The sequence below is a fragment of the Hypanus sabinus genome, chromosome 14 (genome assembly GCF_030144855.1).
Source record: "Hypanus sabinus isolate sHypSab1 chromosome 14, sHypSab1.hap1, whole genome shotgun sequence".
NCBI lineage: Eukaryota > Metazoa > Chordata > Chondrichthyes > Myliobatiformes > Dasyatidae > Hypanus > Hypanus sabinus.
The window spans coordinates 5,384,045-5,402,033 of NC_082719.1; the positions used below are offsets into that span (position 1 = coordinate 5,384,045).

The window sequence follows — 17,989 nt, forward strand, 5'->3', positions numbered from 1 at the left end:
AAATTTTCTAATAGTTCCAACCCAAAGGTTAACGTTACTCTATATTGTGTGAATAACCTTAGCAATTTAAGGTTTGTTGAAAATATAGAGTTTTCTTAAGGAAACTACATATTTTGCAGAGCTTTAAAATGTATATTTCTGAGTTGCAAAAAAGGTGTCACTTCCAGGGTGGTGCAGAGATTTGAAAAAGATGACCTATAACATTCTTAGTGCAACTGACCAAGTCAGCAGCAAGGGTATTCACATAGAGCTCCCCGAGACTTGCATCTGAATCATCTTTGACAAATATTTCATTACTCTTCTGACCAATATTGCACTCAGTCCTTCAGACAGAATAAACTAACCCCTCCGGAAAGCATGCTGACCAGTGCAACTCACCAAACTATGTAAAATCATTGCAACAGTTCATTCATTGTCGGTGACAGGATTATTGGTCTGGATTTTGCTGAATATTGTTGGCAGTTCTTTGGCAATCTGCTAGCATTTTTCAGTACAAGAAGGTTCAGGAGTCTGGTAGATGTCTATCCGAACAGCACAATGTCAGAGTTGCTGGTGCTTCTGTCACAATCCTCTGTGTGAACTCTGCAATCTGTGCAATCTGCCCTCGTGTCTGGGTGCAGGATATGCAAGTCCATTGGTTAAATAGAGACCTTGCAGTTGTAAAGAAGAAATGAAAGTAACTTTTAAAAACTTTTTTTGTGTTTGCTGCAGTGTTTTTAATTACTTGGATGACTTTTTAAATATTTTTCTATTTTTAATTGTGCATTATTTTTATATTTACTTCTAAATGCTTTGAAAATGACAGAGCTAGGACCACTTTGAAGCCATTCTGTGTTTTGAGGTCAAGGCTTATACTCATAAGTCATTTATAGCATAAGCCCCTTGTGCCTCTCAGTGAGTTCTGTTTTCACTGGAGGAGCTCAAGTATCGGATTGGGTACCACAGCACTCAACGAAGTCCAAACCATAGAACGTTATGGTAGAGGAATGAGTGTTCAATCTATATTTTTGCTTGCCAACTCTGTAAGTGTTATTACGATCCATTTCCTCTGACATGCTTTACAATCATTTATTCTTTAAATATTTATTGACTTTATATGCTCTCATTGACTCAATTTCTGCCTCTAATTTTGACAGGCAATGTCTTAAAGGATAATACAATCAATCAAAATTATACTGGAATAAACTGGCTACTGACATCTGTCATAAAATTGCCCCTGTTTATTTTGTTCCTATTGCCTTATTGTACTTTGCAATAGGGTGATATTAACCCTGCGATTTGCAGCTGAACTAAATGAGTAGATAAACTGCTGAATCTAAAAGTACAATGAGGGCAATTAAATTCTTGTAAATTCAGTGTGAATCAACATCAATGGCAGGAAGCAATTATTATATTTCAGATCTGTGACTTCTCATCAAAATTAGTACAGTATAAACACAAGTTTTAAGACCTAGAGAAAAGAGTTTGCATAAAAAAGGGAAGTAAGGTCGATGACTAAAAGGATGACAGTGGAGATAAATAATTAAAGAAACGTAGGTGATAATTGGTAGCAATAGGTAAAGTAACAAAATCAGATGAATTTGGAAGGAGTGCAAATAGGAATAACAGAACAATTCAACACATGAGATTCTGCAGATGCTGGAAATACACAAAATGCGGGAGGAACTCAGGAAGTCAGTCAGCATCTGTGGAGGAGAATAAACAGTTGATCTTTTAGTTCATTTAGTTCATCAGCCGTCTCCTTGTCCCCTGTTGTTATTTTTCTTGCCTCATTTTCTTGCAGTCCTATATCCACTCTCATTTCGCTTTTATTTTAACATACTTGGCAAAACTTCTACTATCTTCTTTGATATTATTTGCTAGCTTGCTTTCATATTTCATCTTTTCCCTTCTAGTGATTTTTTAGTTGCTCTCTATAGGTTTTTAAAATCTTCCCAATTATCTTCCCACTAATTTTTGCTTTGGTGTATGCCCTTTCTTTTGCTTTTACATTAGCTTTGATTTCCCTTGTCAGCCACGGTTGTACTATTTTATCATTTGAGTATTTCTTCATTTTTGGAATACACATGTCCTGCATCTTACTTGTTTTTCCCAGAAATGCACACCATTGCTGCTCTGCTGAGATCCCTGCCAGCAGCTCCTTCCAGTTTACTTTGGCCAACTCCTCTCTCATCCCACTGTAATTTCCCTTACTCCACTGAAACACTGCTACATCAGACTTTACTTTCTCCCTGTCAAATTTCAAGTTGAACACAGTCATATTGTGATCACTGGTTCCTAAGGGTTCTTTCACCTTCAGCTCTCTACCCACCTCTGGTTCATTACATAACACCCAATCCAGTATAGCTGATCCCATAGTAGGTTCAATGACAAACTGCTCTAACAAGCCATCTCTTGGGCATTCAACAAACTCACCCTCTTGAGATCCATTTCCAACCTGATTTTCCCAGTTGACCTGCATGTTAAAATCTCCCATGACTACCATAACATTGCCCTTTTGACTCACCTTTTCTATTTCCTCTTATAACCTGTGGTCCACCTCCCAGCCACTGTTGGGAGACCTGTATATAACTGCCATCAACGTCCTTTTACCCTTGCAGTTTCTTAACTCAACCCACAAGGATTCAACATCTTCCGATTCTATGTCACATCCTTCTACTGACTTGATGCCAGTAGAGCTACACCACCCCTTCTGCCTACTTTCCTATCCCTCCGATATAACATGTAACCTTGGATATTCAACTACAACCATCCTTCAGCCACGATTCAGTGATGACCACAATATTTGGACTCCACTGACTGAGCATGAAAACTGCAGTGACAGGTGTGTGTGGAACTTTGTATAGTTGATAAGAAGCAAATAGAAGTTCAGGCATTGCACTTTCTGTATGACATAAGAAGTATTTATACATACAGTAGTTAACCCTCAAATCAAGCATAATATTAGTGAATCTGTACTTTTTCCCATTAAAGGCTAATACTGTAAATCTGTATTGCATAAAGCTTATTGTTGTACTCCAGATGATTTCTGTCAAGGAGTTGTGAGATGAACATTTAACTTCTATCAGTAGAAGAATCAGAATCAGGTTTATTATTACTGGCATGTGGAGTAAAATTTGTTAATTTAGCAGCAGCAGTTCAATGCTATACATAATCTAGAAGAAGATAATAAATAAATAGTATATCAGTTACAGTGTATGTATATTGACTAGATTAAAAATCGTGCAAAAACAGAAATAACATGTATTAAAAAAGTGAGGTAGTATTCACAGGTTCAATGTCCATTTAGGAATGGGATAGCAGAGGGGAAGCAGATGCTCGTGAGCAATAAATGCCCCTTTAATTACTTTTTATATCTAAAAGTCATAGGCTTATTATTTACAACTTGGGCAACTACAATACTTTTTTTTTCCTTTTTTCCCTCAAGTCCCATTAGAGAATATTCAGATTTTTTTCAGTCGATAACCTTGCACTTTGAACTCCATTTACCGTGGTTTGATCGACCTGTGTTTCTGCTTATGCCCATAAAGCTACTTTCCACTACAAGTTGAGGACCTCTTATCTGAAATTCTAAAATCAGAAAGCCTCTGAAATCCAGTTTTTTTTCATGTTACTCACATAACCTCACAAATGGAAAATACCACAAGACACTGGGAAGGTCTCTGCAGACCACAGACAGTTCTGAGAGGTGACCTTACAAGCGTGGTAGTCTGAAGTTAATACAAAATAGAAAAACACTGCATAAAGTGAAAAATGAATATCTTGAACTAGTATTGAAAGAGTGGACTCATTAGCATAGGAGTGAAAATATGCCACTTAATGGTATACTAATCATGGAAAAACGAAAGGTCTATCATGAGGAGCTGAAAATTGAAGGTAATTGTGAATATTCAGCAAGCTTGTTGCAGAAATGTAAGAAAACACATCACATTTTTAAAGACTTGTGGTGATAAAGCATCTGCTGATCATGAAGCAGCAGAGAAATTTATTGATGAGCTTTCTAAGATCGTCACAAATGTGCGATGAACAAAGACTGCATACCAGTCACATAAATTCAGAGTTGGGAATGATCCAAAGGTTTCTCATTATACATTACTAATTCCAAAAAAAATACAAACTCCAAAACACTTCTGGCCCCAAGAATTTCAGACAAGGTGTACTGAACCTGTGTTATCTTTTATGCCCTTTGCCATTTTTTCTCGAAATTCCCTATTATACTTTCTAATGTATTTTGTTTCTTCTCTAGTCTCTATGATTGGCTTATTTTAATGGAAGTAATTCATACTGCTCTGTTCCCTGCAATTTCTTTCTTTGGCTGAAGAGAAACAACCTCGTTAGTGACTGATCAGAGTTTATCTCTTTCAGGACCCAGCTGCTTTATATTCTCTGCAGTACTTACAAGGCCTGAATGATGTCCCCGAGTTATAGTTGTAAATTCACTATCATTAGTTTGTCTGTCTAACCACTTCACAGCTTTAAGCAACACATACTAAATGCTGCAGGAACTCAGCAGGTCAGGCAGCATCTATGAAAAAAAGTACAGTTGACGTTTCAGGCTGAGACCCTTCAGCAGGACTCAGTCATGGCCGGAAGTGTCGACTGTATTCTTTTCCCTACTCTGTACTCTGTTCCTCCAGCACTTTGTATGTGTTACTTCGATTTCCAGCATCTGCAGATTTTCTCTTGTTTGTGACTTCATGGCTTTAACACAGTTCCTGAATAATTTGAACTTGTCTTACTATAAAGCAGAGGTTTTCAACCTTTTTTATGCCATGCAGCCTTACCATTAACCGAGGGCCCCATCGACCCCAGGTTAGGAACCCAGGCTATAAAGCCCTGGATGGTCTCATTTACATTCTGTACTTTATACCATAGATACTCTACCACTGCAATACCTACGCTCTTTTTGATTTCTAACATACATTATCCTCTGTTTACCCAAATATATGAGATAACTCCAACTGTGTAGACTGTTGTGCTCTCCTGCTTCACCTTTCATTTCTACACAGTGTTCAAATATCATATTTACTAGAGTTTTTGGCATTGTCACTATCAGATAAGGAACTCTCTGCATTGCAGTGTCCTGACCTTTTGATACATATCCTTCGTTAAGCTCCAGTCTTTCACCTCATTCAGCTCTTGCTGCCTGTGCTGCCCTTCTGGCAAGTGTTTGTTTCTTCTATGTGATTAAGTACATTCAGCTCTTATTTTGAAATGAGCAGTTTCAGATCCGTATTAGGTCACTTGTGTAGTCAGGTGTTAGTAAGTAGGAAAGTAATTGGCTGGCAGAATGCTAGAGGTTTATGTTAGGAGTTAAAGCTGTTTCAGTCTTAAGCCATCCTGTTTCCCCAGTAGAAGCATTACTTTTTCACTCCCTATTCATTCTGTCATGCCATTGAGTCTGTAATAAACCCAAGGAGATGGGAGGCTATGTCATTTCTGAATGGAGTTTGGCTGACAAGTTGGTTTAACATAATCCGAAACAGCTGAAATCGTCGTCACAGCACTTTCATAACTTTTCTTCTGATTATTGACCATATGTTTTGCAGTCAGTGAATTCTGGCTAATTCTCAAGGGCAGGAAAGGTATTTGCTTCTTTTCCGGTCTGTTTGTTGATTTAGTGAAAATGACTGCTGTTGTATCACTAGGTTCCTCCCTTATTCCTCATATTATTTTGGGACATTGATTCCCTGAAATTATTGTTGTTTCATCAAAATTCTGAACCACTTATTTGTTACCTAATAGTACCAGATTTGTTAATAGCCAATGGGTGTGTCATTTAGGATGTTTGTCCTTTCTACTTCAGATAAATCCATAATGTTATAAATCCTTTCCCAGATGCTTCTTTTCTATTTTGTATTAGAAGATTTATTTTGTGGTGTGCTTTGAATCTGTTTCTCTTCATTCTTGGTACTTACAGAATAGAAAAGTACAGCACAGAAACAATCCCTTTGGCCAATCTAATTCAGGCTGAACCATCGACCTTAGCCCTCCATACCCCTACCATCCATGTACCTACCCAAACTTCTCTTAAACATTGAAATCAAGTTTTCATGCACCACTTGTGCTGGCTGCTCAGTCCACACTCTCAAGTTTCTTCTCATGTACCCCTTAAACTTTGCACTTTTTTGCTCTTAACTCTTGACCTGTAGTTGTAGTCCCACCCAACCTCACTGGAAAAGGCCTGCTTGCATTTACCCTATCTTTACCCCACATAATTTTGTATACCTCTCTCAAATCAACATCAATCTTCTAAGTTCCAAAGAATGCAGACCCAACCTATTCAATCTTTCCTTATAACTCAGGTCCTCCAGACCCAGCAATATCCTTATAAATGTACTCTCCACTCTTTCAACCCTATTTGCTTCTTTCCTGTAGGTAGGTGACCAAAACTGCACACAATACTCCTGCTGAAGTGTCCCAGCCTGAAACGTCGACTGTACTTTTTCCATAGATGCTGCTTAGCCTGCTGTGATCCACTAGCATTTTGGGTGTGTTTCCTGGATTTCCAACACCTGCAGATTTTCTCTCGTTGGTGACACAATACTCTGTAATCTGTTTTGCTTTCATATTTAATTTTCACATAGTGTATTTGGCATTCTGCTGCATATTTTCTAATAGTTCCTCTTTTATATTTACCATTCTTTTGTTTCATGACGGCTTATTTTGTCCTGCTACTTAACTCTACATATTTAGTACATATTTTTGGAAGAAACTTCATTTACTGTTAACGGATTTATCCCCAAAGTATAAACTTATTGCAATATTAATTCCAGATTTTTGGAGGACAGAATTTATTTTCTATATGAAACAATACCTTTCTTCATAAATGGCCCCTCTCTTTGGCATTGATGTATTAGTTGAAGTTATTAGCTTTGACATTTTGACAACATAATGGAAAGAAGTATCTTAGTCATTCTAAGTATATTGACTCTTGAGACTCTGAACTCCTACGACAAAATCAATAGACGAGTCTTGTTTAATCTTTTATTCTACTATGTGACATTCCTTATTGCCTTTGCTCACATAAGTGATAATAAAAATACTTTCCATAGGGGGCCTGAAACAAACTGATAAATGCAACTTGAGAGAGCGAATTCTGATTGCTGGAATAGAACATATTCCAGCAATGACTTATCCTTAACAATAGAATGCTGTATATAGTTGCTTCTCTTTGATATTCAACATTACCTTCATCAAATTAACCATCATTAACATCTGGGGTCAACAGTGATTTAAAACAAAACCTAATTTTACTGTGTCCGTAAGGGTAGGTGAGAAGCTAATAATCCATGGTAATATGCTGAACTCTTTGGCAAAACATCTTCCAATGAAATGCACATTTCTTGCTTGTTTGAGTCCAATATGACATAATTTAAGATAAAATATTTTGCTTGATTGGCATCTATCTACAAACAGAAACTGTCCATGCTGAGAAATAGATGTGGCGCCTGTGCAGATCTGGAATTTGATTCTACTTTCTCTGCTATCAAGGTGGATAAGGGCTGAAAGTATAAGGATTACCTTTACTCTCTCACTGTCAAGTTTAGACTGTAACACAATATTCAATGTTTGCTCATAGCAATGGGCAGAATTTTTTCCGGAAGTGCTAGAAGCTAAAAAACAATATAATTTCAGACTACTTGCCATCATGTAGGAATTTGGAGAAACAAGAACTTAACTTTTATTGGATATAATGTGTCTACTTGCATAACAGTGCTGATGCTTTGCAATTGTTCAACAAAGCTAAAAATGTTTTGTCAATAATTTTCATTTGTACTCAGTGTCTGCGGCTTTTCACTTAAGTGTCAGACGATAACCGGCCAGCATTGATGGATTCCAGTTGCCCTGATACCGTTTCTCCATGACTGCAATGTCCTGGAGAAATCTTTCACCATGCTCGTCACTAACAGCACCAAGGTTTGCAGGGAAGAAGTCTAAATGGGAATGCAGAAAATGAATCTTTAGTGACATGTTGCATTTCATGGTTTTATATGCATGAAGCATGTTGTCAAACAGCTGCACGTTGTTTGGTGCTCTGTAGTTGCCAAGAAAAATTTCAGCAACCTCCTTGAATGCCTTCCATGCAATTTTCTCTGAATAATTATTACAGGAACTAAAATTTATAATCTACCAAGGATGGAAAACAGTGTTCTAAATCTCAAATAAAGTAGCAGAAGTTTTTGGCAACACAGAAGTTGCTGGAGGAACTCGGTGGGTCAGACTGAATCTATGGAAGAACTATGGAGGAACTCGGTGGGTCAGACTGAATCTATTTTGTGACCATGACTCCTCTTGCGGACTGAGAAGGGAAGGAGAAGATGGTGGGATTAAAAAGGTGGGGGAGGCGTAAGAGGCTAGTTGGAAGGTGATAGGTGAAACCAGGTAGGTGGGAAGAATAAAGGGTTGGAAAAGAAAGGATCTGATAGGAAAGGAGTGTGGGCAATAGGAGAAAGGGAGGAAGGAGAAGACCTGGGGAAGTAATAGGCAAGTGAGAAGAAGAGAAAAGTTAGAGTGGAGAATAGAGGAAGGGTGGGGGGTGGGAAATTTGTTCACTGGAAAGAAAAATCTACATTCATGCCATCAGATTGGAGGCTATCCAGACAGAATACAGGGTGTTGGACTTGCACCCTGAAGGTGGCTTCTTGACACAAGAAGAGGCCATGGATTGACATGTTGGAATGGGAATTCAAAAGCTTTGCCACTGGGAAGTCCTGCTTGTGGCAGATGGTGGAGCGGTGCTCAGCAAGGTGGTCCCCCAGTTTGTGATGGGTGTTGTAAGAAGTTTTTTTTCTATCAGATTACATTACCTGACCAATACTCTGTTTACAAGAAGACAGTGTTTCCTTAATCTGAGGTTCATAATTCCATCACAGCAGCTGTTTGTGGAGGCTGAGTTGATTCAACCTCAGACTTCTTTTTTCATCTTGAAGGGACTTATTGTGCTCTGGGTTGGGTGGGCTGAGAGGATGTTATTGTATAGGATGGGTCTTTCATGCAGTGGAGCAAGGTACTCTATTTTCATCGGCCTGCAGGCTGAATTCAGGGTAAATGAATGATGGGGAGATGCACTTAGAGCTTCAGTGAATTTAGAACCAGGCTGGTATTGACACATTTTCCAATTGCAGTGCAATAGGTTCAGTATTTGACAACAGTATAGTTACAACCTACATCACAAAGGTAGAATGGGTAAATTATAGAAGAAATAAACCAAAGAAGTCCAATTTTAGGAGATTTTAAGATGGGAATAGAGATGTCAAGAAAGAAAGGTTTTAAGTGAAAGTTCTACAGAGGAGGCCCTAGTTGGCAAAATAATGCATAGTGGCTACGGAGTGAAGTTGCAGTGATTGTTGAACTCTATCCGTAATGTCTTTGTGCCAGAATGTCCTCTGATTCTGAAACACGAACATATTTAGAATATAGAACATAGATATCTACAGCACATTGCAGGCGTTTCGGCCTACAATATTGTTCCGACCATGTAACCTACTGTAGAAACTGCCTAGACTTTCCCTACCTCATAGCCTTCTATGCCCCTTCGTGTTAGCCATTTCAGCCGCTGGCTGTCCACATGATCAGTGCCTCTCATCATCTTATACTCCTCTATCATGTCACCTCTCATTCTGTGTTGCTTCAAGCAGAATGGACTAAAGGTATTCTCAGCTCATACCTTTAATTTAACATCACCAAACTTCATACAGTATGACTAGGTCTATGCAATAGCTGAAAATATTTTTGATTGTGATTAACATATCATTTTTACTAAGTTATGTTCTTGTAGCTCAGTGTAATCAATTTACAATGCGGTGTGTCTTTACCTATTTGCACCTATCTGTGGTGGTGCATTGTATTGATGCTATTATAGTCCTTCTGTTCCTTTATGATATCTACTACTTGATACAGGGGACTGATACAGCAGAATTGGGGCTTCTGGTAATTTGGGAAGGGCAGAAAATAAAGAAAAGAGCCGATGGTTGGAGACCCCATTAGGAGTGGGTTCGGAATGGGGATACAGCCAAAGATCAAAGCCTTAGATTTGGGGTATGCTTGGAATGAAAGTTCTGGAGATTCGGGCCATAGTGGGGATCAGTGCCTTTGGGTGAGAGTGTGCCTTAGGAGCAAGGCAGCTGCAAGGTGGGTGTGAGCTTCGGGTTGAGGGCAGTGGACATCGTGGGAGTGAGAGCCTGAGGAGAGTGTGTAAGTTTAAAAACAAATTAAGTACAACATGTATGGGGAAGTTTTCTTTAGATAGTACTGCTAGTACTGCGTTGAAAACATGGTTCTACTGGAAGGAGCCCCACCACAGGTACACTTTTAAACTGTATATTTAATTCTTCAAACTTGAGGGATGAAGTTATTCCATGTGCAACTGATGTGTGAATGAATAAAAATATACTTATTTAGCAGCATACGGGTTTATTGAGATGCTATCCCTAGCGTAGTTAATGCTGTTTCCCCAGAGGTCAAAGAATCTGGGTTTGATCCTGCCTCGAGGGCAGTCTCTGTGGGATAGGTACTCCTTCTGTGTGCTGTGCATTTCCTTTGGTTGCTGCAGATTCCACCTACATCTCAGAGATGTGCTGTTAGGTCACTGTTTTCTGCAAACGGTTATTGGGGTGTTGGAGTTCGAAGTTCTATCCCAGGGTCCTCTGTCAGGAGTCTCTGTACACCCTCCCTAAGGAATGCTGCATGGTTTCTTCCATAGTCTAAAGACAGACACGGTAGGGTAATTGGGCATTGAAAATGGTCCGTGATCAAGTTAGGGTTAAATTGGTCTTGGGGGTTGTGAGAGCATGACGAGAGCTCTGAGAGCTGGAAGGACCTATTCCATGTTGTAACTCTAAATAAGTAATTTAGAGATACACTGGCTCTTAATACAAGGACTAAGTGAAAGAAACTGAGGGACATGACAGGCAGAGAGATGATAAGTTGCACAGCTATAGGGGAAGAGGGGAAAGGTATTAATGGGATTACTTTTTCTGAAACTCATCATGAGCAGGATGGTATCCTCTTGTGCCATGTTCTGTCTAGTGGTCGAGGTTGACCATGGATGTCTGTGCTTGGCAAGACCAATAAGAGTGGCAGTCTCTGTTGCAAAAGTTGCATCTATGAGTAGTCTTAACTCTGCTTGAGCTGCAGTGTTCTTTTCTAAGAACCCGTTTTCCTTCTGCCACTTAGAGGAAATTTTCTTCCCTTGAATTAAGGTGTTGTTTCAGCATTCTTCTCCACCTGGTATGGTTGGCTGCATGTTTCTCCCAATGTTTGGCTCAATCCATGTAGCGTTTTTGTTTGAGCGCAGTGGTTCTCTTACCTTAAGCCAATGTAGAGGATGTCTTTTGGGATGCAGCCGTCTTACCTGTGGTGGACATGGCCTGGGCAGTGCAACCTGTGCCTCCTGAGCAGGGTGTACAGGCCTGGAGGCTGGCAGAAGAGAGAGCCTCAGCACTGTGTCTCTCCAGCAGATGCCCAAGATGCAACGTAAGCACCTTAACTGGAAGGTATGAGCCTTCTGTCCTGCTTAATGGAGGTTGTCTAAGTCTCACTGCTGTATGCTGGTGACTCAAGTGATGCACACTTCCATCTTTGTTTTGGCTGAGAGTTTGGAGTTATCCCAGACTCATGCGGTGAGACAGGCAAGAGTTGTTGCAGCCTTCCTGATGCACTTGTTGTATTTTGCATCCAAGAACAGGTTGTCACCGATGATGGACCACAGGTATGTAAACTCATGAGCAACGTCCAGTTTGTAGTTATCAATAATACGTCTATCTTTCTCAGGCTGAGAGTCAGGCCAAGTTCCTTGCAGACCTGTGAGAAGTGATCCATCAAGCTCCGGGGGGGCTGCAGGGTGTGGCTTGTATTTGCTGCATCCTCAGTAAACAGCATGTTTCTAGTCATAGCCTCACGCACTTTGACTCTTAGGCGGGAGAGGTTAAAAAACCTGCCATCTGATCTAGGGTGGAAATGATCCCCTCTGTGGCAGTGCCAGAAGGGCAAAGAAAACTCCAAAGGACATTGGGGCAAGAACACAGCCTTGCGTAACATCAAAGGGCTCCGAAGAGCTGCTGTTGTACTGCACAGTCCCCTTCATGTTCTTGAGGAAGGACTTGATCGTGATCTGCAGCCTTGCCAGGCAGCCACCCTTGGGGAGGATCTGAAAGGGCCCATCTTTGCTGACCAAGTCAGATGCATTGGTTAGGTCAATAAACATGACATAGAGAGTGTCCTGCACTATTCCTGGAGTAGGTGGAAAGGGAAAATCATGCCCGCAGTGGAGCTGTCAACACGGATGCCGTTCTGTAACTCGGTAGGCTCTTTCAACTATCTTCTGGAGGCAGAACAAGAAGACTCAGACTGAAACTTTGGCAACAACACCCAAGAGAGAAATGCACCTGTAGCTGTTCCAGGCACTTCTCTCACCTTTGCTTTTGAAGAGGGTAATGATCTTGTTCCTGCCAGCACTGACAGAGGACTTCATGCAGTGGGTACAGTTGTGTAGGCAAGCAGCACCTAGTTCCTTCCCTTAGGCCAAGCTGCTGATGGCTCTGCATCCAGTTCTTTCATTGTCGGCAAGCATTCAGTTGCATCCAGGACTGAGGTGGTGACAGTTTTCACTCTGGAGTCGAGGTCAGAGGAATGTTCTATCCATCTGTCCATCTGTTTACCACAGCCTGTGATTCTTTTCTTTTTCAATCTTTTTATTAAATTTCATATACAAAGAAAAACATAACATAATATTAAATAGGTTATAAATACACTAGGCTTGAAATTAAAATAGTAATAAGATAATAATATCTTAATAAAATATCAGCAAAAAAAAACATCGTACAATAATCGATCAAACCTATATTGATTATACATGAAAAAGAATAATCACCAAAAGAAAAAAAGGAAAAAAAAATAAAAATGCAAGAAAAAATGTATATTAAAAAAAAACTAAACCTAAACTAACATGGGCAATAATAACAGTTTATAAGTATATGATAGTGTCAAAGAACTCTGGAACTCCATACCAGAACAAGAATAAGCAGAAAGAAGGTCTGGGAAAGGCCAAATTAATTCACATGAAAGTGTCGAATGAACGGTCCCCAAGTTTCTTCAAATTTAATTGATGGATCAAAAATAGTACTTCTAATTTTTTCTAAGCTCAAACAAGAAATAGTTTGAGAGAACCACTGAAACGTGGTAGGAGGATTTACTTCTTTCCAATTTTGTAATATAGACCTTCTGGCCATTAATGTTACAAAGGCAATCATTCGTCTAATTGAAGGGGAAAGTCGACTACCATCCTCATTTGGTATACCAAAAATTGCAGTGATACGACCACAGCCTGTGATTGCTGCTCCATTAATGGATTTGTCGAGAGCCATTTTGGTCTGAGCAGCTCCGAGTGATGTCATCAGATTGCATGTCATTACTGTGGTGTGGATGTCTTCACTGAGCTGCCTCCATTACTCATGGGTGTAGCGCCTGGCAGTCCCTGGACTGTACTTTGAGCAGCTCTGAAGATCTATTAGTTCCTCTCAATGATGAATGCTTATACTTGGCCAGGTCAGCATGGTTGGCCTCAATGATGGGTGTCATCTTGTTGGATTTGGCTTTTAAACAGCCATTTGTTTTTGAGTTTTTCTTCCCACAAGTAGCTAAGGCAATGCTGCAGATGGCATTCCACAGAAGTTCCCATTTCTTTGTCACTAACAAGAGAAAATCTGCGGATGCTGGAAAAATACCCACAAGATGCTTGAGGAACTCAGGCAGGATGCCCTGATGAAGGGTCTCGGCCCAAATCACCTACGGTTTACTCTTTTCCATAGATCCTGCCTGGCCTGTTGAATTTCTCCAGCATTTTGTGTGTGTTACGTTATCTCGTTTCTGGGTGACAGAGTTTCCAGGCTGCTGAGTGCTCAGTTCTTTCTCACTGAGCAAGCTGTTGCAGCAGCTCTGAGCGAGATACCTTCCTGAGATTGATGCGAGGGTTCTCTTCTCGTTCAGCGCGATGGAAGCGGTCTCATCGTGCAACATACCACGGTTGGTCTATATCGCAGTCTGCACTATTATATGAGCGCTTGAACAGCACGCTGCCAAGGGACCACCTAACTAGGATCAGGTTCTGGAACAAGGGTATCTCCAGGAAACATTGTGCTGAAGCTTGGTCTGGAAGTACAAGCTGGTGATGCCTAGATTTTGATAAGTGCAGAGCCCCTGCAATCGCTGTCTGCTCTCGTTCACTTTGCCCAAAACAGAGTGTCCTCGGCAGGAGGGCCGAGAGTCATGATCTGCACCCACTCTGGCGTTGAAGTCACCCAGGAGAACAAGATGTTCCTTGCTGGTGTTATTTCTGATGGTGGCTGCAAGGTTCTCATCAAACTCATCCTTTGCCTCAGCTGTGGAGTAGACTGTGGGAGTGTACACACTGACAAGAGTAACTGGGTCTTTGGAGGTGTTGAAAAAATGAGTAAGAAGTCTGTCTGCTTGGCTCCACCACCTTCAACAAGGCATTCCTCACTGTAGAACTTACTCCCTGCTCTTTGGGCCCTTTGGTTGCCAGTAGAGTATGTATTCTTTCTCATTTAGGGTGCCCATTTCAGCCAGACAGGTCTCCTGGATGGCGGTTAGTCTTTAGAAGCTGCCTGGCCTGCTGCGTTCCACCAGCACTTTGTGTGTGTCGCAATACTTTTGAGCTCTTTGCTTATATCTCGCAGGCTGTCAGAGAGGCCAGACAACGTTATCTGAGCATTCCAAAATCCCAGCTTCAGAGCTGGTCTTTTTCATTGTGTTGTCTGACCAGGTGCAGTGTTTTCAGTCTGCAGTTCAGATAATACCTAACTTCTCTCCCCTCCCCCAACAGGAAAATAATTAGGCCATGGTGTTTCAGCACCTTTCTGACTGGGGACTGCCTAGCTTAAGGCAGGCAATAGCTATCTAGTTAAATCCAAGAATCTCTTCCACTATTGGAAACAACCCTGGCACTATACTCTACGTCAATCAGGCCTACCAGTTTATAACTGGTACCTACTGCTTCCCAAGGAGTGTCAACGCCATGAAGTGAAGCAGGAGTGTCTTCCTTTGAATGGAGTAGGTGCTACCTGGCGAAGTTGATATGCAGTTCGGTACACAAGGCAGAGCAGTAGATATGGAAAGCTAACCGTTACCCATGCATCAGGCTCCCTCCCTCCCTCCACTGATGAATCCAAAGGCAGGGATCTACACAGTTTGGCACCAGCAGCAGCTCAGGAGTTGCCAGTCAGTGTTGATCTCAACGAAGGACTGCCTTAGGGACTGCAAGTCCTGGTTTTTCCTCTGGGTTTATTTCTGAAGCCTTCCCCATGAGTGAGTATTGTCACAAGGCAGTGGAGGTCTGAGATCAGAGTTTCCCTTCTAGGTGAGCTGCTGACAATGGCTGATGAGGCCTATCTGCCCAGTGCTGTGCTATGGTAATTGAGTACAGTTATTAGATACCTCAGAAGATTATAATATTTCTGAAATAATTTCTGATTGTGCATTTTATTATTTCTATTTCAGAACAATGGATGTATCAGTGAGTTTGAATAATGGACAGTCATTCATCTCTAATTCAGTTACCATCACTGCCACAGCTTGTGTAAGTAACTTAAAATTATTCTCAGTGGAAAGCTACATTGTTCAAATAAAATACTGTTCTCTTAAAGTGGTAGAGCTTTAGTTATACAATCTCGAAATTTACTTTAGTGTTAGAATGATGCTTATAGCAAAACAATTTTCTGCTTGTCTTCATCTATAGAAAAAGGCATTAAAATTTATGTGCTATTGGCAGATAAAAGATACTTGTACCAATTTTATGCAACTGAACTGCTAACAAAAAGCTAATTGCAAATTAGCCTTTAGATTTGCCTTAGTCACACTGCAGATTTGCAGAGTTTCCAAGCATGAAAATATTGTGACATGCATTGCATTGTATAATGACTGTTTTCCTGTATAAAGTATTTCTCAGGAAATGCTGCAAGTTCACAAATCTACACAGCTTCAAGGTTTATACCTTATTTGACCAGTGTTTGGATAGAGAATTATCACCATAACGCTATTATTAATTTTCCACAATTTATTAATTAGATGATCAGGATAATTTGCATGTACCACTTTCATAAGAAGACAGTCACAAATCCAACAAGCAGCCTTCAACTCAACCCTTCCCATTTAAAAAAAAAAATCACCATAGTATTGAATATTATACATTGTTAAGCAGATTGCTTAAACTCTAATGAATAATAATTTGGCAACAATTTAATTGTTGCCTTTAAATCTTGTAGCAAATATCTGATTCATAAGTGAAAAAGTTGACTCAAAATTGTGTAAATTCGTTAACAAGGTTTACAATAAAAAATTATGTGGAATTGATTTTGTTTATGTTTGAATCAATAGGAATTCAAGAAAGCTAGTATCAAGACTTTACCCCAAATTTATGATATTTTCATAGTTTTTTGATCTGAAAACACAGTGTTTTCATTGCTTTCTGAAAATGAGACTGTATGATGTGTATAGTTTTTGAGCCATGCTTTGCACTCTGAATGTCTGAAACCAGGAAATTTTGCATGATTAAATAGGAACAAAATAGCAATTCCTAATATAAAATTTGTAAAAGAACAGGTGCTTCCTCTTTGACTCTTGCACAGCTGGTGTCCTATTTCTGAAGCTGGAAAACAAAGCATTCTACACTGCAATAAATGTTCCCTAGAAGCTACATTTTTCATATGCAGAGATGCCGTGTGTACTGCATTTGTTAACTCCTGTCCCCAGTGGGAGCAGTTGCAATGCCATTCAGAGAGGGATGTCATCCTTTAAAGGCATCCTGCTCCTGACTGTCAGATGCTAGAAAGACAAAGACCAGTGAGAGGCCAGAAGGATCATGGAGTGAGCACAGATATCCTCTGAGTAAACATTAGATTCTAGTGAATCAGAACCAGCGATATTATCACTGACATTCATCCTGAAATTTGGTGTTTGGAGGCGGCAGTACAGTGGAAGACATAAAATTACTTTCACTCTCAAAATTAAATAGTGCAGAAGAGAAGTAATAAGGTAGTGTTCATGGACTGCTCACAAATCTGATGGCAGAGAGGAAGTAGCAGTCCTTAAGTGTCGAGTCTAGAAATGTAGGCCCTGTAAGGAGTTTGTACGTTCTCCCCGTGACTGCGTGGGTTTCCTCCGGGTGCTCCGGTTTCCTCCCACAGCCCAAAGATGTACTGGTTGGAAGGTTAGCTGTTCACTCTAAGTTGTCCCATAATTAGGCTAGGATTAAATCAGCATTGCTGGTTCGAAGGGCCAGAAGGGCCTATTCTGCATTGTACCTGAATAAATAATTTTAACAAAATAACATTTGGGAAAACACATGTACAATGAAGAATTTAAATGAGCCCCCCCCCCCCCCCCAGCTGCTCAGTTCTCCACAAAGCACTCCAGAAACTTCCCAGCTTGAAGGTAGGAGCTGCCTTGTGCGGCGATCCATTATGAATGAGTAATCCCTTTAAACTGTGTGAAAATGGTTTCAGTTCAGTAGCTTTTGGGTCACAGATTTGCAGATTATGTTAAAAAAGGCTTCAAGTGTGTAGTGGATGAGAATTAGTATCAACAGGTGCACTCCTGAAGAGGGGAAGTGTCGGGGTGGCAGTGATAATACCCTAATCAGTTCAGTTTAATGCTAAGTTTATTCTGTTGTTGTGCCTTTTTGCCCTTGTGGCATGTCAGATGTCATTTTTGCCATTTCCATAGCATTTTTAACAATTACTTTTATGAGGCTGAGTTGCTAGCTCGACGCTCAACCCAGTGGAGATGGAGAGCGTGCAAGGAGCCAGCCAGATTTGAAGCTGGGATCATTCGCCTCAAAGTCTGGTGCTGATGCCACTACACCACCGGCTGGCCAAAGTTTATTCCGGATTACATCAAAGTCAGTTCTCTGCAATCCTATACGAACGAAGGTGGAGACCAGGCTGAGAAAGTGAGCCCCACCCACCTGCTT

At 40.4% G+C, this 17,989-nt stretch overlaps 1 protein-coding gene across 1 annotated transcript in view; it reads left to right on the plus strand.

The window, feature by feature from the left end:
- Positions 1–17,989, plus strand: part of antxr2a (ANTXR cell adhesion molecule 2a) — a 221,851-nt gene that overhangs the window by 101,796 nt on the left and 102,066 nt on the right. The window contains 1 exon segment of the mRNA XM_059988717.1: positions 15,520–15,598. Within this exon segment, the coding sequence (XP_059844700.1) occupies positions 15,520–15,598 (79 nt within the window).